This window comes from Sinohyriopsis cumingii, chromosome 16 (genome assembly GCF_028554795.1).
Source record: "Sinohyriopsis cumingii isolate HCF-2022 chromosome 16, ASM2855479v2, whole genome shotgun sequence".
Classification (NCBI taxonomy): domain Eukaryota; kingdom Metazoa; phylum Mollusca; class Bivalvia; order Unionida; family Unionidae; genus Sinohyriopsis; species Sinohyriopsis cumingii.
In genome coordinates, this window is record NC_142976.1 from 27,663,481 (window position 1) to 27,690,204 (window position 26,724).

General features: G+C 34.3%; 1 protein-coding gene across 1 annotated transcript; it reads right to left on the reverse strand.

The window, feature by feature from the left end:
• Window positions 1–1,336: 1,336 nt before the first annotated feature.
• Window positions 1,337–25,471, reverse strand: LOC149780116 (cytochrome P450 27C1-like). Its single transcript, XM_089936888.1, has 10 exons — window positions 24,742–25,471; window positions 12,118–12,308; window positions 10,791–10,990; window positions 10,185–10,385; window positions 8,528–8,703; window positions 7,928–8,091; window positions 6,703–6,781; window positions 5,910–6,066; window positions 5,432–5,475; window positions 1,337–4,846 (listed from the first exon to the last, which is right to left on the reverse strand). Exons 1-10 carry the CDS (start codon window positions 25,006–25,008, stop codon window positions 4,736–4,738), a joined length of 1,590 nt encoding a protein of 529 aa, XP_089793014.1. The 5' UTR covers window positions 25,009–25,471; the 3' UTR covers window positions 1,337–4,735.
• Window positions 25,472–26,724: the final 1,253 nt, after the last annotated feature.

A 26,724-nucleotide genomic window follows, 5' to 3' on the forward strand; every position in this document is an offset into this window, starting at 1 on the left:
CAATTCTGGGAAAGTCCAGCCGAGGTCAAGCTTTGCAAAATGATCCTGTCCGTGACAACTGGCATATTACATTGAAGGACAGTTCCACTTGTAATTGTTATTTCTTAAAATATAATTCTAAATATTGATTTTTATACAATTGTTCATTACTGTTATAAATCTTTGATGGGACTATTTTTTTGACGCGCAAGAATTTAAAGATCCATCCTATGAGTCAGAATGAAATGCCGAAAACTGTTCTTATTTCTCTTTCTTTCCGCTCTAAATAAAATCAATATGATAAATAAAATCTCCAGTGGGTAATGAGTTAATAAACTTGCTGAATAATGTCCAGCGTTTGCTCACCAAGGCTAGCAATCAATGAATCACTGCTTAAACATATTTTTCAATTTACATTTTATTGACTGGATTATAAGTTTACGACGATACCCAATAAATGCAGACGATTGCACAGTTACAAGTTGAATAATGAAACACCACTTTGAAATAATTTCCAATATATTACCTGTTTGTTCCACCCAAAATAGATGCCAATCAACGTTTTCTCCATGATGAAGTTGGTTGTTATAAACCTCTCATAACGGCAACAAATAAATGATCCGTCTTCTATTTGTTTGATTTTGGTAAATATATCACGATGTACCATTATTTTAAATTCAAGCCAATCTTATTTATTCTACTTAAGAAACGTTTGCATCGTCACAGACAAGACCAAGTCACATACATTCGCTCTGTCCAAGTTCAAACGTTTGCACCACTCGCCACTTCCACAACATGTCTGTTAAGACACATTGATATACTAAAGAATCAGAAACAATTCGCGGAGTGTTTATGTTTAGTGGAGGGTGTGCTACTTCCTTATGATCTGACAGACCCTAGTTCATCGTATATACCGGAAGTCTATAAATTATGAGGTATATATGTATGCAGCAGACTTTGCAGCGATATCCACATAATGGCATTCATGAATACGTTTCTATTCTGTTGCAACAGAATAAGGTCAAAAAGCGATGCTATTTGAATACATGTGAACACGTCGTATTCTTACTTGCAATACGTAATGTTCGTTATTTCTATTTGAATGCTCAATATTCCTAGTTGAATACTCAATATTCCTATTACAATACTCAATATTCCTTTTTGAATGCTAACTATTCTCTTTGAATACTCAGTGCTCCCGTTATATCTCGGTAGATAGATTCATTTTTTTCCTTGTTCAATCAATTAAGAACCATGCAGCTGTATGTAGTCTTGAAGTAGATATTACTGAAGTGGATGCGACCTTTCGTCGGTTAATACCATAGGTTCATTTCAAACAGATAACAAAGCAAATAGATAGATGAGCGTGGGCTTTATTGTCATACCATTGAATACATATGCATATGTTGCAATGAATAACTTAAGTGCATGTAAAAGATTCCACAAAATGAACTGATCTAAATGATGTTTGCACAAATCCCGATGAAAGTAGAAAATATACTTTGGTACTACTCTCAGTGCATTGAAGGCACGATAATGAAAAGCATTTACATAGTGATCGAATTTAAAATTCTTGTCATTATGCTGAACTGTAAATATATACAATTCTGCAGAACAAATAATAATGTGAAAAATGAGCAGAAATCGTTGATTAAAAAGTAGAGAGAAAGATTGCCCCTTTGTCATGTAAGGAAACTAATAAGAAGAAAAAAACTAAATTAAAAAACAATTCTGCATACAGGACATGTTAAGCTAAATTTTAGAACTGAAAGAAAATGAATTAAAAATGTATAAATGGTCCATTGTTCAATTTTGGTATTTTTGTTATCATTCATGACAGGAGCCGAGATGGCTCAGTGGTTAACATGTCCGACTCGAAGCAGTGGATTGTGGATCCTAAACAGACCTGCCAGGATCGGCTGTTGTCGTATGTATGTGGGCAAAGGCAACTTCTTCTCATTACCTACGTACTAAATAATATTTCAGGTGAGTATGTACCATTAAACACCATTCAATCGATCAGTTCCATTCGTAATTGAACAAAATAGTCATATTTAAAATCACTCAATGAAATAATCTATCTATCGGTTAATTCGACTACGCGTACAATTAACCGATAGATAGATTATTTCATTGAGTGATTTGGCTGAATGGTTCTTATGTTTAAACATTTTCTTGAAAAATAAAATACGAAGTCTACAATTTAAAGCATTGCGCCATGCGAGAAAAGAGTTCTTTACTCCACCGATCCAAACAAAACAAAAGCAGAAATACTGAAAATTTGAAACTTCTTCTGAATATCCAGAAAACAATCATTATCCTTGCGTGCTGTGATCATGAGCATGTTTCAAACCATCAAGCGTGATCATTGTTATTTTATATTTGGTCGTTGTTTTCCTCTTTACATTTAGTACTTTGCTTTCATCGTCATCTTCTAGCTCTTTCTAAGGTGTTCCAAATATATTCCCTGAGAAATCTACTAAAAAGAGAATGGAAATCAACATAATGAGAAAATATATGAACAGATCTGACTGTCTGCATGAGACGTTTGGGTAATAACAAAACACTAACTGCTTATGACTTTAAATGTGGCGAATGGGATATTAGAAACGTTCTATCGGTATTTTGCGGTATAAATGGTTGACATGTTAGACTATGTTGTAATGGTGATTTGGACCAAGTCGAATCAATAGACAACTATCACAATATTATAAGATATAAAACGATATCTAATGGATTTTTCAAGTCGATGAGTCGGATGATAACAAATAATTCTAAGATACTGAGGTATTTCCCATTGAAGATTTAACACACGTATTAAGAAACAGGAGTATGAATGAAAATGGCGCTGATTGGCTGAGGTCAGTTTTTATTACCAATCTGAGGAAGTCATGGTTTTAAATTCTAATCTACATGAGTCATTCACAAAATCTTCATTTAGACTCGCGTTCAGCTGAATAAAGCGCACTCTTAGCATTGAATGATTACATTGAGTATAAACGTACCGTTTCCAGCTCCGGTAGGTTTTTGGCAGATTATACTACTATTGGGGTCAAACCTCACGTACATTGTCGTATCATAATACCAATATAAGCATACCCGTCTGTTAAGATATACAACAATAAGGATTACACACTAAGTCACCTTCTTCATTGATTTCTTTTACTAAATACATATATCCAACGTTGCTAAAATATATAACGAACAATGTTTTCCAAAATGATTATTTCATAAGATCATGACATTAAAGATGAAATGAAACTGACCAAACACTTATTTAATGCATATTATAAAACTAAACAATTCTTTGTGTTGCATTATGTCACTTGTTTTGAAAAACATAACCCATGAAATAAAAATGTTAACACACAATCAGTCCACGTAGATATTAAAATTCTTGTACTTGGAAGAAAACTTTGTTTAGATTTGTTCATTCAACAAAAATATTTCATCCCTAAACATATAAGTCAAAAAACGTTAAAAATATAAAATCGTTACCATGTCAGTAAATTCTCAAAGACATCATTCCAGCCAAGATTGCAAAAGGTAACTGGAAAAGGTCCCAATTTGTTAGTTATTGTCGAATACTAGATATTAAAATTGTCCAAAGTGTTTAATGGTTTGTAATATACAAAATGATAACTTCATTGTTTTATAAAGCAGATACTTTTATGTTCAAAAGGTGACATAGTAACTAATTTTTCAATATTTCATAATTTTTTAATTCATTATGCGCGGCAAAATATCAGCTAATTTTATTTATACATGGGGCTCTCACCTAAACGGTTTTCTTGAATGTCCAAGGAAGACCTTCGTCCATTTAACTTAATTTGAATGATCACCCTTTTATAATCATAACCATAATCACAGTCTAGCTTACTCTGTAATATTCACACAAAACAATGTGCGGTCGAAATTTCATAAGCATTATGTATAAATAAAATTTACATATATGTATTTACATGGTCCAAAGACTTAAGTAACTGGCCCTGAAACAATGGCAAAGAACCTATACTCCATTTAACCGGAGTCGAAACAATTCAAAATTGTGAGAATACATCAATAATGAATGAGATATGTTCGGCTCGAAATTTGCCGACAAGAAAGTTTCTATACAACCTATACATTGTAACTGTCAATTTGTGAGTGAAATTTGTTCGCTGAAATACCTCATGTGCGAGGGTATATCTATGTATCAGTTTCTGATAGGCTTCCTCCAAAGAAAAACACGAAAACGAGTTTGTTCTCCAGTCTCGAAAACACGCAAAGTCTCTGTTTTATGAAATGTTAGTTTAACACTGTCCACCGTAATAACTTCACATCTGAAACATACCAATATTGATGTTCCTGAAAGATTTATTCCAAAGAAACTAAGCAGGTCGGTGTTGTTCTCCAGTCTCAAAACCGTCACCATGCTTTAAAATTCGCCCAGGTTCTACAAGATTCTTCATATTTGATTCGTCTCATCAAAACGTAAAACACAACACATCATATAAAATACGTTAAGTGTGCGAAACAGTATGCACAGCTTGCGTGTCCATCTGAAACAAATCCACTTCTTTCAAAACAAAATCGTTCTCAGCAAGCTCGAAAAGGACGGCCCCTCTTGGATTATGTATAAATTCCAACGTCTTGCATTTCTTTCGATTTGCTTTTTTGCATTGATGTGCATTAAATATAAATGTTTGCTACTTTCATCCCATGTGGAGAATGGAGTTTGATCGTGCAATCCAAAGCCATGTTTGTGAAAATTACTTCATCGGTCACAGAACTTGATGGGAAGATTGTCAAAGTGGGTTAGAACGGTTCGCACTGTAGGTTTTACTTCTTCTGTTGTCGTCAGCTTGATGCAAAAGTTCTGCATGATCTGGACAAGAAAGAAACTTTAATAACACAAGGCTCGAAGATATGTTAACATATCAATCGTTTATGCATCTATAATAACAATAATTAAAAAAATAGGGGATCAGAGTAACTCTGAACCTTGTCTTTGAGTTAAGGAATTTTAAAAAAAAAACTTAATCGTCAAGTTGAGGCCGCCGCCATCGATGACGACGACGGGCGACATCGCCTTCGCTGCGTTTTGCAGTTTTGTTTGAAAACTACGAAACAAAAATCAGTATAATCGTAGTAATTTGTTGCCAGGTTATGAATAGTCTTCTGACAACTCACCCAATATATGTAGATAAGTTTCTAACAGTTGTTACTCTATGCTTTTAGGTGTTTAACAATCACACGATACCTTTTGAAATAAAGTGAAAAAAACGGAAACTAGACAGAGTCTTGTTACATCCATTTGTCCCAATATTCATATTATTATTTAAGTTTTTCTCACATTAGATAAATATAGTTATATATGCATACCATTCATGTTTTCATTACTGTGGCATGCGTACAATCCGTTTTATGTGTCAAGTGTTACTTTTACAAATGTAACTCGTGTCAAACTCACCTTAATAAGTGCGTGGTAGATCATAGATTCGGCGGCTCGACGACCTAAAAATAAAACGATTTATTCATCATTTTTGTTCTTTTAATTTTCCACAAACCGTTCAGTTCATACAGCAAATTTGTTAACTTTGCTTGAATTCGTTTCATATAATTACTTTTGAATCACTACACGCAAAACGGCGAGACAAATCTTTCTAATCTGGGTGAAAATATATGTTCATTTATAATCATCCGCAGTCACATTACATTAAAACAATTCGGTACATGTTTTCTCCTGTATTAAAATTTTGTATTTTTGGGTCTACATGTTAAAGCTTAAATAAAAAGCGACAAACAATCTATTCAATCAAACTCATGCAACCTCTACATAAGCCTACAATCGAGTATTGTATCATACATCCTTCTTTGTTGTGGGCAAGAAAACTTCTTTACCAAATAAGAAAAACTTAATGGCTTATGGGCGGTGCAAAATGAAGTACCTATGCATCCCCTGGTACCATGTCCAAAAGGCAAAGCTGTAAAGGGGTTGAAATCTCGTCCTTCAGTGCGAAGCCACCGGTCGGGGATGAAATGATCTGCATTAGTGAAGTTTCTTTCATCACGACACATGGTGTACGTGTTCAAAAGTACACAAGTCTGAAGTAGACAACGACATGTCAAATATACGAATAACATGAACAAGAATATATAAAATTAGATTTAATTAAACGATTAAAAGATCAACTTTTTTCTCTGCGTGTTTCTTTTTATAGGATTGGATTTCTTTTCTTGCTCATATGGCTCAGTAATACCATTTTGGGATTAACACAGTTTGGTACCATATCTTGCTTGCTTACATGTCCAGCTAAACTGCAAACTGCACAGACCCAACTCTACCATCTCATAATGTGCCAACATATACGAGTCTCTGCATTTTGTTAGGAGTAAACAACAGAACAAACATTACAGACCGAGATCTGCCGAAACATTATGCAACGGCAAATCAGGATCTGTTGTCAGCAGTCAGACTAGACTTTTAAGGGAGAATATTCGGTATAACGAAATATTTATGACTGACGTGGACAAGAATGAATTTTCATTATTTATATATATATATATATATATATATATATATATATATATATATATATATATATATATATATATATATATATATATATATATATATATAATTCTATCATTTGATTTTAGACTTTAGAAAATTAAATGATCACATTCTCGTATGTTCAGTAATTGCTAAATTGTGTCCCTCATGAAATGATTTGCGCTTACCCCTTTGGGGATGAGATATCCACCGATAATAGTGTCTGAATCCATGACTCGAGCATTAATCGGGATGGTTGGATAATACCTGTCAAAAAAGAAAAATCTTAAATCAATATGTATGTATATATTTCATGGCACATCAGCACAAGATAGGCTATATTATGTAAACTTACGGCAAGTTTAAAAAAATGTCAAAAAAAGGGTGTTGAATCAACCCATGATAAAATAAGAATGACAGGACAAATACTAATTATGTCCGTTACATTTTTTTAATTAAAAAAAAGTCGAATAAATATGCAGAAAAGGACACGGTTTAAATCAAACTCTAAGACAGGGAATTTGAAGAATTCTGCTTTTCTGCTTTTGTAATATCAACTTTTACTGCGCTGGTCGAAATAGTTTGGTCATTACATAGTAATATCGTCGTTATGATGTCGATTGTTATCTAAGCGTATCGTAGTGTTAGCTCTTTGTGACATTCGACGTAAAACAACGTGGCTGTGATCTCTGTCTCTGATGAAATAACACAAAGGCAACATGCTGATATAACGTTGATTAATTGCAATAGCATTGTTAAAGAAAGCGACGCAGTCAACATATGCTAGACGTTAGCAAATCCTCAGCGTCTTGCCATAAACTGGCCGCAGAAGCTTTTTCTTACAGGAAACCGACGTTATTTCAGAATGTGTGTACCAACTATTCATTAGCAAGCACATACGTTTCTTTGCAAATTTGATGAAATGAATGTACGGTCTTCACCTTTTACAAATCAGACGAATTTTTACGTGTTCATTCAGCCATTAGTATATGAGTAAGCACTGATACAGTCCATTTTCACATACTTTTCTCTGTAATGGTCCAACTTGAGGACAGATATGTAACTAAGCACAGTGCATGAAAACATATTTAGCTTTGAAAAAATATATTTTTTACACAGTTAAATAGTTCAAATTTCACCACCGATCATCTTGAAATGTGTACTTAGTGCGTAAAATGCAACAGTGAAGAACTGTCTTCGGCTACGAACATTACGCTCTATGTGAAGAAATTACCATTTTACGTTTAGCAAAACCCCGCTCATAGACGTTCTAATGCAGAGATAATTTATTCTCTTGAATAAAGAAACTACACCAAATATAAAGATATACAATTTCAAGGTAAATTTACAATTGTGTGTGTGTGTGTGTGTGTGTGTGTGTGTGTGAGAGAGAGAGAGAGAGATGAAACTAACCGTAAGGTTTCCTTGACAACGGCACCGAGGTATTGTAAGGATCTGAGTTCATCATATGAAATGTCTGAGTTCTTTGAAATCATGTCGATCTCTCGCTGTAATTTTTCTTGGGCTTCAGGATTCTTAGCTAACATGAGGAGAGCTGTGCCAAGAGTGTTCGAACTCTGTGAAAGAAAGAAATAATGACCGTTATTTGGTTTAAACGAAAAGATTTTGAATAGTATGTTAATTTATATAAATTTCCTTTTCAATATAAATGACAAAAATTAAATTCTTTTAAATTCCAATAAACCGAAACATAGCTAAAAGGCACGCCATTTTATTATTCAGAAAATAACATTAAACATTTTACCTTTTTATCATCGCTGTTATAATGAGTGTTATCAAAAAAATTAAATTAAATAAATAACGAATAATTTTTAAAAAAATATTTTACTTACCATGTCTTTAAAAATAACTCAGGCTTTAAAATGTAAAGATATTTTATTTTAATGTGAAGGTCATCCATCTAACTTCATTATACTCTTCATGACGGAAACACAAACATGGAAGAACTGTTGTGGTATGTGGAACATGGAAATGAAAAGTCTGTATACATACCGTATCCACTCCAGTAAGCAGTAATTCTGTGAGGTTGGAATAGATTTCATCTGTGGTAAGTTGCTTGTTTGCCAAGAGGTATTCCAAAAGAGAATTTCCTGTTTCATTTTCGAATTCTAGATCGGTTCGATTGCGTTCCGCTAATTCTTTCCATTTTCTGTCGACAATACGTTCGGCTAAAAACGAAGTTGAAGAGAAGATTCTTAAAGACAGACAAAATGTCTTGACTACAAGAGGCAGTTGTAAGACAGATCTTTAACGGACGTAAAAGTTTATAAAAATTAATAACCTTGATGATAGCATCAAATATTATAGTCTAATGATTCCATCTATCAGTTGACTTCTTTTGTAACAGGTTAAGTTTTAATACATAAACTCATACATATCAAGAAATCATTATTCAATAATGTTAGTAACATTTTATAATATATTGCGTGTATTATCTTTTTCATAATAAAAATAAATGTATGGACTTGCTGGGAACAGTATTGGCATGTGGAACTTTGGATTGCCCCTGTTACAACAAGACAATTAGGTCAACGACAAATGGAATGTAACGTGTTTGCTACACCATTCATATGTTGAGCTGTTTATATGACAGTGCAAAGCGCACGCCATCTACATACCAAAAGTATAATCCTTGCATTCAAAAGTTAATGGTAGCTGCAAAATATTACATAATGTCTGACTAACTTTTTTACTGCTTTTAAATTTATGTAACTGGATGATGAAACGTTTGTAATTTGGCTCTCGCACTGAACTGTGTGATCTATTGGAATATTTTATAAGTCTGGCAGAAGAAAACCGGACACAAATTGACTGTTTGTATCCAACAGTAACTTTCCGATGAACACAAAACGTATGCATGCATGTTTGTTCTAACATTACAAAAGCACTACACTGGCTAAATAAAATGTCAAGTAATAAAATTGTATCTATATAGAGAGAATACAAAATAATATGAGATAAATACATTTTTGGATCAACATTTGTTTAGTAAACCGCGTTCTCGATGAACATATAAGAAAACGTGTTTTAGAAAATGTTTTCTGTAATTATGTAAATATGAACCACATTTATTTTCAGACAGGATTTTTTAAAATTAAAATAAAGCAATTTGGAAAATCCTAGGAGAGCTTACGATATTGCAACATAAACAGTGTAATCTTGATATTTTGTTTGAAATAGAAACTTTTTGTTTTGTAAGTTATTTTCGCAGAGCCAAACTTTCAGGCGTTTTGTTTTACAAACATTTTCGCGGTGGTTTGGTTTCGCGATGTTCTGCCCGTGCATACAATTAACTATTCGGTTTTCACTATTTTCTTACGCAGATGACTTACTGGAAGAGAAGACAATCTAAATAAATTATCAACGAACATAACCCGCGCTATACAGTATATATAAAATTGTACGTCCTAGAGAATTTTTCATTTCAGATTAAGAGAAAGCCAATCGAAATCTGAACGATGACATCATGTGCGTACGTTTGTCCATTTTTAACATTTTATGAACCTCCTCACTGATCCATTAATGAGTATCATTCTGTATATGGATATTACCAACCTATTTCTTTCTTATTTGTTTTTTGAGTTCCATTTGCAAAAATAGTAAAAACTGTTACCAAGCTAAATAAAAGAAGACGAAAATAAATACCTACCTATTTCTGTGATGGTGTCCCATGACTGAACATGATCTCTCCAGATTTTCGTGTTCAATTTCTTGTGAATATTGGCAAATACAATCAGCTGATGCCCGGTCAGAAAACTGGTCGCCACTGCTTTTACGAAATTCGAGATTTCTTCCGGCATATCGGCTTTTAGACACCCAAACCTCGAGTCCATTATCATCGATCCCGTGCCTAAAAGTTCGAATTCAATCAGTTAACACCTAAGTTGCTTAAACTTGACTATTTCTGTATTTTTCTATACACCAGTATTTTCTTTATAGCGCTTGCAATTTGTATTCCAAGTGACCAAAGATGAGTACATAATTATCTGGTATATAATTTCTTCAACATTGTTTCCTATTTTGTTGTTGCAACTAATATATATATATATATATATATATATATATATATATATATATATATATATATATATATATATATATATATATATATATATATATATATATATATACACACTATACATTGTTGGCAAAGGACTTCATGAATGTACTATCTGGATAGAGATCAATTGTCTAGCCGAATTTTCATTTTGAATTTATAGGTAATACTTATAATTTTACCTATTTAAATGCTTACTTTCAGCGGCCCAGGCGTAAAGTACATCAGGTAGATTTCGTACTTCTCTTCCTTCACCATTCTGGTTCTGGTTTGTACGAATTTTATCCACAAATTCTTGTCCCACATCACTGAAGTCCTTCATGTATGAAGCAACGGCACGCGGCTTCAGCAACTTTTTGGAAAGAACATTGCGAAACTTTCGCCATTCTTCACCATTTCTACAATTTTTAAAAATTTATATTGGCATATTTGGTATATAGTTAACAAAAATCAATCCGGATAATACATAGATTATATGAACAAAATTATAACACACACATACACAATTTAACTCCTATAATGCCTTGTTTCAAACTTGAAATCTACATTTTCGAATCATAATGCGTTAAACAGTTAAGAAGCAATCAATTGTTCTGCTATTATCAATATTATCTGAAAAGCTATTATCAGTGCTACTTGAACAGCTATTATCAATATCCCCCGAACAGCTATTAGCAATGCTACTTGAACAGCTGTTATCAATATTACATGAACGGCTAGCATCAATGTTACCGGAACAGCTATTATCAATATTACTTGAACAGCTATTATCAATGCTACTTGAACAGCTGTTATCAATGCTACTTGTAAAGCTATTAGCAATGCTACTTGAACAACTATTATCAATGCTACTTGAAAGCTATTATCAATGCTACTTGAACAGCTATTATCAATATCCCCCGAACAGCTATTAGCAATGCTACTTGAACAGCTGTTATCAATATTACATGAACGGCTAGCATCAATGTTACCGGAACAGCTATTATCAATATTACTTGAACAGCTATTATCAATGCTACTTGAACAGCTGTTATCAATGCTACTTGTAAAGCTATTAGCAATGCTACTTGAACAACTATTATCAATGCTACTTGAAAGCTATTATCAATGCTACTTGAACAGCTATTATCAATGCTGTTTGAACAGCTATTATCCCTGCTGTTTGAACAGCTATTATTAATGCTACTTGAACGGCTATTATCAATGCTGCTTGAACATATATTATCACAGCTGTTTGAACAACTGTTATCAATGCTATTTCAACAGCTATTATCAATGCTACTTGAACAGTTATTATCAATGCTACTTAAACAACCCGATACGGTAGCTTATAATGCTGTCTGCATCACCTTTCCTCTAATTCGATCAAAAGTAAACAATAACATACATTCTCACGAAACATTCGTTTCATTCATGCTTAATTTATCGAAATTGAATAGACTAAATATTCGTATTGAATCAATAGATACTGCTACCCAAGAAAGCTGGTTGTCGATTAAAATCAGTGTATGGTTGAGACACTTACGCGGACATGATGCCCCTATTGCGTTTCCTCATTTCTTTATAAAGAATCCAGGCTTCATATGGCGGTCGGTTTGGAGTTTTGCTCTCGTTTCTGAAGAGCTCTTCGACCAATCGAGGATCAGCAATGGATACATTTGTGACTGGTCCCAATTTCTCCTTGAAAATACGTCCATATTTCTGATGAAATTTTCTCTGTAAAGACAATACAATAAAAATATTTAAAAACTAATGTTTTTTGGAGTTATGTCTAGATATATGAAATATATAAACTTGACAATATTATTATATAAATTTAAATATCTATATGTAAAAAAAATACAACGGAACAAAAACTTGTAATTTAGTCTAAACCTTTGGCATCATAGAGGAGCTATAGACGCTAAGGTTAAGGGGTCCCGTTTATACCTTTATTCAAGTTTTCATTAGTGTTTAAACATGGTCTTAACATATTACCCCCATGTGAGAAATGGCACGTCAAGGCGCTAAGTAATTGTAAGAAACAAGGAGCTGACATTGCCTGAACAGTAGATTTAACAAAAATGTACCTTTTCATTATTTGCCTGATAAGTGGACCGAATTGGAATTCAGACTCCCGAGTCCAGATTAGAATTAAAATCCAGCACGTACAAAGCCGGATATTCAAGGGTTATTTTCTGCGGAAAATACAGACATGTGCCAACTGAGTCAGAATCTAGGTCAGCTTGTAGAGAAAAATATTTGAACCCACATGTGTTTCGTTTTAACTAGGTCAGTTTTTGGCTGCGGTTAGATTGCAACTTAAGGGAATTTTTTGTGTGCTTCTGACCGAAAAAAATGAGGTTTTGGCTAAAACCCTTTAAGAAATTTTAATATTCCTTTAGTTTCTGCAAAGCGAGTGTGTACTTTTTCATCAGGAAATTGGGCTACATGTCTAACGTAAGATGTATCAACATAAGCTAGACCTAGACATTGTTTGAGTCGCGACATGTTTAACATGCCTGTCTTTTAAATTCCTATGACAAAAGACAAATCCGTCAAAAAGCGAATTGCTTTATCTTTGCATCATATCGAAAAAGAATCACCAGATGACAATTACTGACTATAATAGATGACTCCCAGAAAGTTATATTTTATTTCGGTGTTTGCGTATAGTCGTATTTGCAAACCTAAGTAAGCACGGATCTGTCTACATACACACGTGCATGCAACTTTAAAACATACTGAATTCCTTAAATTCCAGTAATGGTAAATATTGTTTTTGGTAGGCGAAACACCTCTCTATACATGTTTTTTTTATTAGCTTCAGATAAAATCGTGTAACAGTACATAGAGTCGAATTTGAAATGTGCTGCAATTCTTGAAGAAGAGTACTACTTCTTATAGTAAGTATTGATAACAAATTCCTGGATCACTGGTGTCTATCCGTCATGGCGCGTTGTTTTCGATGAACGATTTCAGCATTGTTTTTCGCGTGCTATTACAATACGATAATGCCTGTTGTTGATGACATACATCAAAATGCCATTCATCTCACACGAACTCCGAGTACAACTCAATTTACGGCTCTGTTTATTGATAGGATTTTTTTTAATTAAAAAAAAAAACTTAAGATATTACATACAGATAACAGCAGCTTGCGTCACAAAAGGTGCTAGTTGTTGCATATATAGTGTATAGAGTTACAGTCCCAACCCGTAATTAGTAAATGATATACAATTATAAATTTTAACACCAGGGGCAATAAATCATTATGCTGTAGTGTATCAAGAATCACACCGTATAGTAAACCGTGATAAGCAAACTAAATTCCTCTTGTTTATTTAGTCATTTTATAAGTGAGTTAATTCGTAGACACGAGGAATAAAAAGATAAAATGAACACAGTTGTGAGATAAACGACGATACCTTCGTCCCTGGTGCTCCACAGCAATGGTCTGCTTAACACATGCTGCACCAAAGAATAGAATAAATGTTTATTTTGTGAGTAAGTAAGAATGTAAATGAGGATAAAATGTCAACTGGACGTAGTTCCATATTTTATGTTTCATCATGTCTTGTTTTGGTATTTAATCCAAAGCGTTTTGTTCATTTGGAATTACGATTGTTTTAGGATTAGTAGTCTAAATGGCTGCCAATCTACATAGTACCATACTCTTCAGAACACGGAAGTTCATGCTATGGATTAAAACAGGTAACATGGTGCAATCGTTACTGTGGCAACAATTTTTTGATTATTTGGACAAAACTGCAATTCAAGCTGTGCACATTCCCGTAAATCTAAACGCACTTCACGTCTCCGTATATCAGTCACTAATCGAACTTTTATTGCCTCAAGGTCATATAATTTCTCGCCCACTGACATTAATTTAAGAATAAACGAGGACAAAAGCTAGAAATAAATCGTTATATATGTCCCAGGTGAATTATATCTGGCCTGCTAATCAGTTCCTTGTATCAAAAACGAGCCAACACTTCCAAAGGCATTTTCAGGACCACACGTAGTGGCCCCTGCTGACACAAATTTCATACTGAAGTGTTTTGCATTATTTGCCCTTTTCAAGAACTAAAAAATCGATTTGATCTGCCAAGAAGTAAAATGTTTGCCATCATTAGGTACATTAAACTCAACTGTTAAGTATAGAATCATCTTGTAATGATTGCGAAGATTTAAGATTTTCTGAACTCGTACCCTGCTCGAATCACAATTTTTTTCTTCATAAACATAGATTGTAATGAAAACTGACATGTCTTTGACAAAAATAACGACTGAAATTATATATATATATATATATATATATATATATATATATATATATATATATATATATATATATATATATATATATATATATATATATATATATATATATATATATTCACACAGTGAAGCGAATATTGATAAAAATTTATAAATATTCTTCGCTTCAAGGTGTGGTGTTTACAGCACATCAACACATGAAGGTTATGTTTTTTTTACTGTGCCAAAGCAACTGGAGTCACGAGTCCGGCAGGTCAGCCACATGGCTACCGCGGCTCTAGATACTAAGATGCACAGCTTTACAAATTACCAGCAGGCACACATAGTTTGACCGTCTTTTCTCTATGTTGAAAGTATTAATCTTGTCGTATCCACGACGAGGTTCATAGCAATGTATTTTTTCTGAGAAATTTCTACTGAGACAAGGAACGTCATTTCTTTTTTCAAGTACCTGTTTTCAGTTGATAATTTTTGTAATTGATATACATAATCCAATATCTGTATTAATGGAACTAATGTAAATTTTTGAGTTAAATGATGTGAATATGCGAACGAGCAGAGGAAATATGTGTCATATTACAGAAGCAAAATTGGGGGCCCCGAGTGGCCGAGTGGTCTAACGCGCTCTCCGTTACGGATCACTGCCATCTCACCTCTGTCTGCGTGGGTTCGAGTCTCGGATTCAGCCAATGTGGGTATGTGAAAAAGCTTGCCAGAAGCTTCTCGTGGGTCGGTGGTTCTTTCCGTTGGTTTTCTCGGGTTCTTCCTCCACCATTAATACTGACCGCCATGTATAGCCTATCGTGTGCTGAAAAATGGCGTTAAACCCTACAACAACAACAACAACAGAAACAAAATTCTCTTATGATATACACTATAACAGACAACGTGGAACCGAATCTCCGAGCAATTTCTGCAACCGCAGATATGGGTATCCGCCCGAGACACAAGTAAATAGTGTACACCATATAACTTTTGTTAGTATGCAGGAGCACATTCCGGTCCATATGCTGTTACATTAATGTGACATCAAGAAAAATTGGACTGAAAAGTGCAGGTCAGTGGAAAAACATGAAGGTAAAACTGTACTACACAAACTGTACAAAGTTCAATCGTCCATTTGTGCTTCTGTACATCGAGATGGCGTGTTTCCTTCTCCAACATCAAATTATAATGTAATCTAACATGCAAAGAAATGCGTGTCCCGTCCATTTTATTATTGAAGGAGACAACCGAATGCACGCGATTCTCGTAATATATTTATTGACTGCGGAAATTACTATTGTATGAAAGAGTCAATTGTTGGTTTAGGCTTTTATTGATTCAGTAGAACACTGACCTGGAATTATTGCCGAAAAGATCTCTCTCTCTCTCTCTCTCTCTCTCTCTCTCTCTCCTATGGTGGTGCATGGATGTTAAAATGGATAAACGAACCTGATGATGTATGTCTGTATTAGCATTTAATGAAGCATCAGCACACAAATGGCTATAATCTGCTGATTGCAAAGTTATAAAAATCTTAAGAGATGAACATCTCGGAACTAATGTACATTTTGGGAAGGAATTAAAAAAAAAAAAAACTTTTATCGGATAACCAAAATGGAGGCAATACATCTCTCCCATGAGGATATATGTACTCTTGCTGGGATTCCAATGCTATTCTATTAGCATCAGATTGCTAGGGTTCCACTGACATTCTATTAGCATCAGATTGCTAGGGTTCCACTGACATTCTATTAGCATTAGATTGCTAGGGTTCCACTGACATTTTATTAGCATTAGATTGCTAGGGTTCCACTGACATTTTATTAGCATTAGATTGCTAGGGTTCCACTGACATTCTATTAGCATTAGATTGCTAGGGTTCCACTGACATTCTATTAGCATTAGATTGCTAGGGTTCCACTGACATTTTATTAGCATTAGATTGCTAGGGTTCCACAGACATTTTATTAGCATTAGATTGCTAGGGTTCCACTGACATTCTATTAGCATTAGATTGCTAGGGTTCCACTGACATTCTATTAGCATCAGATTGCTAGGGTTCCACTGACATTCTATTAGCATCAGATTGCTAGGGTTCCACTGACATTCTATTAGCATTAGATTGCTAGGGTTCCACTGACATTTTATTAGCATTAGATTGCTAGGGTTCCACTGACATTCTATTAGCATTAGATGTCTAGGGTTCCACTGACATTTTATTAGCATTAGATTGCTAGGGTTCCACTGACATTCTATTAGCATTAGATTGCTAGGGTTCCACTGACATTCTATTAGCATTAGATTGCTAGGGTTCCACTGACATTTTATTAGCATCAGATTGCTAGGGTTCCACTGACATTCTATTAGCATCAGATTGCTAGGGTTCCACAGACATTCTATTAGCATTAGATTGCTAGGGTTCCACTGACATTCTATTAGCATTAGATTGCTAGGGTTCCACTGACATTCTATTAGCATTAGATTGCTAGGGTTCCACTGACATTCTATTAGCATCAGATTGCTAGGGTTCCACTGACATTCTATTAGCATTAGATTGCTAGGGTTCCACTGACATTCTATTAGCATTAGATTGCTAGGGTTCCACTGACATTCTATTAGCATTAGATTGCTAGGGTTCCACTGACATTCTATTAGCATCAGATTGCTAGGGTTCCACTGATATTTTATTAGTATTACATACCTCTAGCAGGCACAAGACACTTCCTGCTTGACAATATTAATTTCTTTTCTTGAAGAAAGGCCATAAATACAGAATGGGACAATATCAGCCTTTAAGCTAACATATTGAAAAGTATATGAATATATGTCGGATTGAAACAGTTTAACTTAAGTACATTACTAATTCATTTCCCAGCCCGAACCAGTCAACTTTCTCTATTAGGAGATTTTAAACGTAAATCATCAGTAAAGCGTTACATACGATGCACATAAAAGCATGCAATAACTTTGCCATTAGTAATAAAGCATCTTGTGTTATTAAGCAGATGTATTGATTAAGCAGGTATATTAATAAAGCGGAAGTATTAATTAAGCTGGTGCATCGATTAAGCAGATGTACTGATTAAGTAGGTATATTGATTAAGCAGGTGCATTGATGAAAATTAGTAGGAGATATACTGAAATTCAGTTATTGTGACTTATGACGTGAATACACAGCGAACTTGATCGTTGGTATAATTTTTCACACCTACGTGATTACAAATAGAACGTAACTATCTTAATATAATATCTTAACATCATTTCCTACAAACAAACTGGTCTTCTGTGACATATAAGCCATAAAGCATACGATGTACTAATTGCAATCAATGTTTTTAATACCAAAATGTCCACCAAACTGTACAATTCTGTGACGCAGAATTGCACTTAGTTGACCTACTTGATATAAAGTAGTTGAGAAGTTATGAGTTAATGTAAATTGGCCTAATCCACCCAACCGACAATATTTTCTTTGGTGTTAAACGGGACTTAAACCTACTGCATGCAAAAACCACTTTCACAGTTACTTGCTTTTATACCATTTGAAAGAACAGGGGATTATGAAAAAGAAAAGAATCTCTCTCTCTCTCTCTCTCTCACACACACACACACACACACATCTTTTATACTCGCTTATCCGTCGAGTCAATCTGTAAATATATCAGAGTCTATGTTCTTTGCTCTGCTCATTACTCCTAACAAACTATTCAGAAACAGATCTGCCGGCGCACTGTACGACTACTATTTTGGGTCCCTGCAGTTTACAGTTTGACTAGACGTATAAGTGAGTATGTACGGTTGATTCTTCCCACATGGTTATTAGTAAAGTTCTACCTCTATTAATGGTTCATCTGGCCACGAGTATTGTTTCCGTGTAGCTTCAACATGCAAAATCACATGTAATCAACATGCAGAATTACATGTAATCAACATGCAGAAATAAATGTAATCAACATGCAGAAATACATGTAATCAACATGCAGAAATACATGTAATCAACATGCAAAATCACATGTAATCAAGATGCAGAAATAAATGTAATCAAGATGCAGAAATAAATGTAATCAACATGCAGAAATACATGTAATCAACATGCAAAATCACATGTAATCAACATGCAGAAATACATGTAATCAACATGCAAAATCACATGTAATCAACATGCAGAAATACATGTAATCAGCATGCAAAATCTCATGTAATCAACATACAAAATCACATGTAATCAACATGCAAATTACACGTAATCAATATGCAGAAATAAATGTAATCAACATGCAAAATCACATGTAATCAACATGCAGAAATAAATGTAATCAACATGCAAAATTGCACGCAATCAACATACAAAATTACATGCAATCAACATGCAAAATTACATGTAATCAAAATGCAGAAATGCATGTAATCAGCATGCAAAATCACATGTAATCAACATGCATAATTACATGTAATTAGCATGCCAAATTACACGTAATCAATATGCAGAAATACATGTAATCAACATGCAAAATCACATGTAATCAACATGCAGAAATAAATGTAATCAACATGCAAAATTGCATGCAATCAACATACAAAATTATATGTAATCAACATGCACAATTACATGCAATCAAAATGCAAAACCACATATAAATCTAGCATATATATTTTGATAACACAAGTTTGTTCTAATTTTGGTTAGCATGTCTAATCAAATACAAAAATATATGCCACATCCTACACAATTAGTGTGGGAAAGGAATCTTACTCTGCTTTATGGTTACACAGATGAAGGTTAAATCGTTCAATTAATCTTTCTAAAGAATTTATATCTTTATATCTTTACATAACTAAAATTAATAGGAGTCTTGAAGAACGTTTACACTTGAAAAACTCCTGGCAGCAAATAACCTTTTCCTCTAAATATTATTAAAATGTTACCTCTTGAGACATAATTTTCTTCTACTCCATTACTCAAAGAGCAATTTCAAGTTGATTTGAGTGTAAAAACGTTAAAACAAATCTTCAAAACAAATTATTCATAACCACGGTATTCTACAGATAATATATTAAAGGTATCATGAAATTCCATATGTAATTTGTACATAGTTTGTTGTCGTAGTTTGTGTATTATTGGCTCAAAGCAGGTTTTATACGACATTAGAAGTGCAAATGGGTGATCCCTTAACGCATTTAAACTTGATCAGAACTCGAATCTTGTAACCGATCATAAGATGGAAAGATGCTCCAAGATTCATTGATTAAATCAGGTTTTTGTCATTCGAAAAGAACCCCCGCCTAGCTGTTATTATCGTACTTATTATCAACCATGTTATCTATTCTTACAGCTCATCGCTAACGCACGCCTGACCCCTTCTTTTGAAACTTGTATGAACTGGGTATATCGTGATCTTGAGGGAATATTGTTCGCTCCCGCGAAGTCGTTTCCTGTTTCATTCGGGGATCTATCAGTAGTATTCGTGATCAATGATAAACTGATCACTGACGTTAAACTAGAATTCCAGCAAGTTAGAATTACAATAATTTAGCTTTGAATAAATAACGCCATTGAAAAAAAACCAATTAATATGGGCACGTTGATGAACTGCATAAGTGCATGTTTAATATGATCATTAAAGTTATTCCATTATAAACTCTTTAAGAATATGTGTGCAAAAGAATTTCTGAATAACATATATATAGTTGTATATTTATGCGTTTGAGAAGAAAAAAAAAACAGACTGATTTACGAATGAAATTGTTTTAATTATTTATTTTGCATTTTATCAGGAAACTGAAAACAAAAAGAAAAATTAGAATGTTCATGTCTAAGCAATAAACAAAAGAATTTAAAATTGTATTTTTATCTCCTGGTGCATTAGGTTCCAAACATTAACTAGCCTATTCGCCTAGTCATTTCTTTATTTTTTAAAACATTTTGTTCTTTTCAGTATTTTTACATTTTTCACGGAAGTTAAAGCTATAATCGTTTGAAGCTGACATACTTTAGTAATGCGGATTGATTCAAACTACATTAATAATCGTTTGGTACATTTGAGCTGTAAGGCGTAAGCAACTCTCAATCTTAAACCCAGGAATTTCCATCCATATAACTAACAGATGCAGCCTTAAAATAGTTATGGTCAAGGAATAACTGCTTACAATTTAACACAGCACAGAGTATAAAATTAGTATCGAACAGTTTCGAAACAAGCGGCATTCCCTACACACCATCAACTGTACATTTTATAAAAAGTGTCAATCCTTGAAAGAAAGAAAAAAAGCCTAATAGCAATGGCCACCGGTACATCTTAATCTTTAACACCACCTATCGATACCATCGTAATAAAACATCATGTCATGCATTCTTTGTGAATTTTTCTTACACGATGTGCGGGATTTAAGCTACAATACTTTATCTGTAATTTATTTGTATGTGGCATAATTAATAAACATAAAGAGTTTCACAAATGAGGCATGGCATTCATTCGTTTCTAATACGATGGCGGCAAAATATTGACAAATAAACGTTTTTCGTGTTATTCCATGTTTCTAAATATGCTGACTATATTATCTCGGTGGAAAGCGAATAAGTTAAATCGGAACAGGCAGCAGACATATGTGCCTTGCGGCATGGATAAGTACTGTAATACATGATTTTTTAAAATTTATTTTTATTTATTTATTTATTTATTTATTTATCAGTCTCTAAGGCAACATTGTGGCAAGCTTACAAGACTTGCTTACTTATAAAGTCAGTTTTATAGTTTTCTAATTAGTCTTCCACCCTGTGTTTATGCCTCTTTTATTTAAGTTTATTAATAGAAGCCAGTTTCTATCATCTATTATTTTCAAGTTCATGCTGCAACTGCGGGACATAAAAGGAGGATCTCCGTGGTCAATTCATGAGATGGAAATCTCTGAATGTAACTTCGCATTAAATAGTTCTTCAAGATACCATGCTCCTAAGTATAAAATGTATTAAAATGTCGTATAAATAGCAAGTTTTAAATTATCTACTCTTGTATGGTTTCCTCCACCAACTCAAATGAACACGTTCAAAATTGGATGCATTCGACTCATCCAGAAAGCATACTTCGATTGATATTCGAATTGCCTAATTAGAGATAACCACGCCTGCTAATTTGCATAGACATTTCTTTAAAATCAAAGATTTGTTTTGTTAAACTTTATCGACTTTATAAGAAAGTACTTTTTGGTTTATAAACATTCATAGATTCGTAAACTGATACTACAAAGTGTTGATATGTACGTGAGGTGTAGCATAATTGGCCACGGTGACAGACCATAACTTAGCCAGGCCGGATAATGGTCCAAATATATAGCAGGCCAGACTGTATTATGTAATAAATCAACAGAGCCCTGTGTGAGAATGGGCAGCGGTCCATTGGATTGCTGTATAAACAACACTTGGCTGACAGTTACTTCTAAGTAGGTGGAACGCAGTGATTTTTCAATGATATATGTTTGATACACGTTGTTGTTTCTTTACTATTTCTTTATTTACTACGTTTTTGTAACCACACATACGCAGAGGTTTTTCCTTAATAGCTTATGTCTACTCGATGATTTTTTTATATTTTTTTTTTACCACGGACCAATGTTGAAACTGAAGATGAACTGTAGAATAAAGCAAGATCCTGTAGAATGAGCATGCTCTTAACGCGTCAGCTCAAAACACCAGGTGACTGAGTGCAAATACAAATCTATCGATGGATCATTGATCTAATAAGTCTTCGAAGCATGCCGACACTCGAGCCAGCATAAGTGCTCAACAAATCGATAAGAAATACCATAGCCTTGTTGATACAGCGAATGCTTGCCACTGACACACTTTTGACTGGAGTCCATAACGAGGTCGAAGAACTACTGTACTAGAGAGTTCATAAAAAAACCACTCAAATTGGAAAAAGTAAGACTGACGTGTTCGCTCTTTTCTTAAAATACCTCCTGGGTTGTAAAAGACATGTAATTCAATTGCCAACAATGGATTGCTCGCAGAAAAGTTCGTTTCTTTCTTGATGACTTTTCGCCCTTTCTTGGCAAGAATCTCTAACAGGGTCGGAGAATAGTTGCACTAGAGAGTTCATGTGGATCACCCAGTGCAGAGCATTCGCAACTTTGAGGTCAGTCTACGGATCATACTTCTAATGTAAGCCAATAGCTGCCATTCAGACCACATCGACTATTTACGAAACAAGGATTGATCAAGAAGTTGAGAATGCATCGAACTCTTTTTTCATTGGCATATTCTCAATCAATCATGCAATCAATCCAATCGTACGGAGGACAGCACCATTCTCTAATCTTTCCAGTATACATTCTAACTAGTGAAGTGAAGAGATAGAACAAAATAAGTGCACGTTCATCACGAGTTGTTTTCTTTTCCACAGTACTTTACATCAAGTGCAGTGCAGATAAAACTGATAGGAATTATACCCGGTTTTCAGTTGTTACATGTTTCACTTGACATAATGAAGCGGACGAAGCTATACTTACTTCGTACGATCACGAGTCACAAATGCTAGCCTAAACGAGTGAGATACGTACAATGTGTAGTAGAAATTAAGTGCTAATTTAAAATAAGTGCAAAACCTCTTCGTGGTCTAAGAATAGCACTGCATTATCTGATCTTTGCGATTCCATTGAAAAAAAATATTACTATAATTAACTTTTATTTTGCTGAAGTCTAGTTTGCAAATATATCCGAACTATCAGTGAAATCTCATACATCGATAAATCAAACATGCCTTCTTACAATTTTACGATATGCAAATAATTTCAGTCTTATTATTCAAAAGTAAGTGATATGCAACAGCTAAAGTTATTGAACTTGTTCAGTTCGTGGAAGATTATGTTGACAACATTGAATAAAATAACTTCACACATATTCCTTGTCTTCATGACGCCTGGTTGATAAACAACTCACAAGCATACTGCATTAGTAATAGTGATTCTGTCAGAAATTAATAACACAAAACATAAATTAAGAAGAAAATGAATGGCGTGCAAAAGATTCGCCCGCTGAGTGTCTGCGCAACATAAAATCTCGGTGTTTTGTATCTAGCACCAACAATCTTTAAACTGTTAAGACCATTATTGGGAGCCGTACTAAAGGTCATCATTGCAAAAAGGAATACATTGCTTTAAGAACGTTGGGAAACGTGTTTGTTAATGATGGTTCAAATCAATATTTACATAAATAAGATAGACATCGTAACAGCGCGAGGTTGCTTTAAACGACTGAAACCATCCAGAAAGTCAAACCGGCAGCAAAATTGCGACCTAATTAGGCGTTGTTGCTTGCATTATTAACTTTTCTCAAATGTCTTTAGTGCAATTGATGTTATACGTCGTCAGTATAAGAAATTGTTGTTTGTAACTCTTGTGTACTGTACTGCTTAGATAATTGCTCTTAGAACTAACTCTCTCTCTCTCTCTCACACACACACACACACACACATACACATGCACACACACACACACACGCAAACTCTGCTTAAAATGAAAAAGATCTGGTTACGAAGTGATAATAAAACCAAACGAAAATTTCAGCTTTATGTTCAATTCTTGACACAGGTAGGTTGATTATTTGCATCTGATTGACACTAGCGTGCAAGCAACAAAGCATATTTCGGGGAACAGAACGTTCGATTGCACAAGAGGCTGTTTATTTTTTCTCTTCTTAAGTCCGGACTAAAAGCAGTTTTGAGTGACGTAAAACATTGCGAATTTACAATAATATTGTTGACAATTTGTAAGTTGCTATCTGAAATGTTTCGAAATTTCCTTCCCTCGCATTTTTTAATCTCATGTGATTTCAGTGAAAGCGTAAAATAAAAATGTTAACGGATTGCAGCTATATGTTCAATTAAATAAAATTACAAATTGTCCTTACCTGTACGTCGTGCATTTGCCCCCTATTGGCCTTCCGAAAATATTCGGGAGCAGTTCCCAGGATTGGGTATCCTTGGGGTCCTGGCATATCCTGCAGTGTCTTGACTCGAACTTCGGAGTCGCTGATATCTTCGGTAGTGATGCTTGCAGCATCCGAGGTTCGAGGGCTTGACTCCGTGAAAAGACATCTCCGAATGCTTTGGCGGGCCAACAAAACTGCTTGGCTAACAGCCCGTCTTAATACAGCCTCAGACATTGTAGCCGTCATGTGGCTTGGTATGGTTCTTGTAAAATATTTGCCGCAAAAAAATTAAAAGATGGTCCCAAAATATTGCTCACAAGTGTCACAAAACAAATGTGTTGGTTCAATGTAAATGCAGCTTGTTCTTTTCCCAAATGTACCACTCAATACTTTTTTTTTTCTTCTTCTTCTTGGTCTTAGTACTCTTCAAGAATAAAATCTGAAATAAGCAAACGAAATTATGCTGGCTGATTTATACGTCAAGCGCTGATTTACAACTGTCAGCCCAGTAGTAGAGTCACTGTTATCACTGTACCTGTAATCGGGAAAGACTTAAAGGTCTCAACTGACAGCTTACGAATGAGTGGAGTAAAACGTCGCTTTTATATCCGTGTGGCACCCAACCTACATATCTAAGCGCCAATGTCACTCGTAAACTACTACTCCCAGCCGAACGCGACTGGGCGAACTCTACCAGTCGACTAACAACTGCTTGAGTGCTTTTGCTTTAAATAGGGTCAACGTGGTGCAGTCGCACCATATGATAAACAAGAGCCGATCTACAACCACATACAATATCAGACCAGAGCCAATAGACAGGCAAGATCGCCGAGCTTAATTTTTTTTTTATACTAGCTCTCGATCTATAAATGAAACCTGTGGAATTTACCCAGGACCAGTAGTTTAACATTGAGAAGTTGGATAGCATATTTGAGAAGTATATTTAAGTTACTGACAGATTGGTCTGTCGACCACTAGTGTGGTTGGGCTGTCTCCTACTTTTTATTAGTGTACCGATCGTAAAATGCGAGGGAGGGAACCGCATAAAAAAATAAGGATTTATTCTAACTTAAGAAAGCTTTGACTGAGGCTAATTACAGATCTATTTTATACGTTTGTTATAAATACAAAAAAACAAGCCTTACCTCCCTTTGGATACCATGTTTCTGGATTGTTTAATAATGCTTAAGCGACATTTCACCGATTCAATTTTTGAGTAGTTGCTATACAATTAGATCAAAATGGTTTAATTTTCTGTATTTAACTCACTTGTGCTAATATTCTAAAAGATAAAATTAAATTATTTGTGCAGAATTGAGGATGAATATGGAAAATAAAGAAAATCATAGTGTTGAGAATATTTTTAATTTTTCTAAATATTTTCGTCTTACCTTTCTCACCCTGTTTTAGATATTTGGGGTCAGGAGGTCAATGCGCATTCCCTATTTAAAAAAAAAAAAAAAAAAAAAAAAAAACAGAGCTTGCCGAAACTAAGTAGTATTGGGTATGTGTTTTAAAAAGGGCCTAGCAAATTTAAGCCACATTGTTTCGAGTCCTTCTTTACTGACATCGATACTCTCAGAAAGCGAATCATCTGATTAATAATATTTCGTCCTTTTTTTTATAAGCCGACGCACGAGAAAAATTTACAGTGTTTACGGTATTCGCCGAGCTTTGCAATTATTTTTTTTCAGAGTGAATAATTACGTGATTCCAAAAACGTGCTGCTTACGTGTTTTCTCGACGCCAGAGGTCAAAAGACCAGGTGATAGAAAGGAGCTCATCTACAGAAAGTCCACTGCGATCGAATTCTATTCCGCGAGTTCTGGTGATGACGCGATTAAGCAACGATAAAGGAGAGTGTAGAATCGTTTATAAATACTGAATAATCGGTTCTGAAGTAGGCTTATTAAAGTAACAGATTGTATTTGAATTGCTATGTCTAAGACGATAAATATTTTA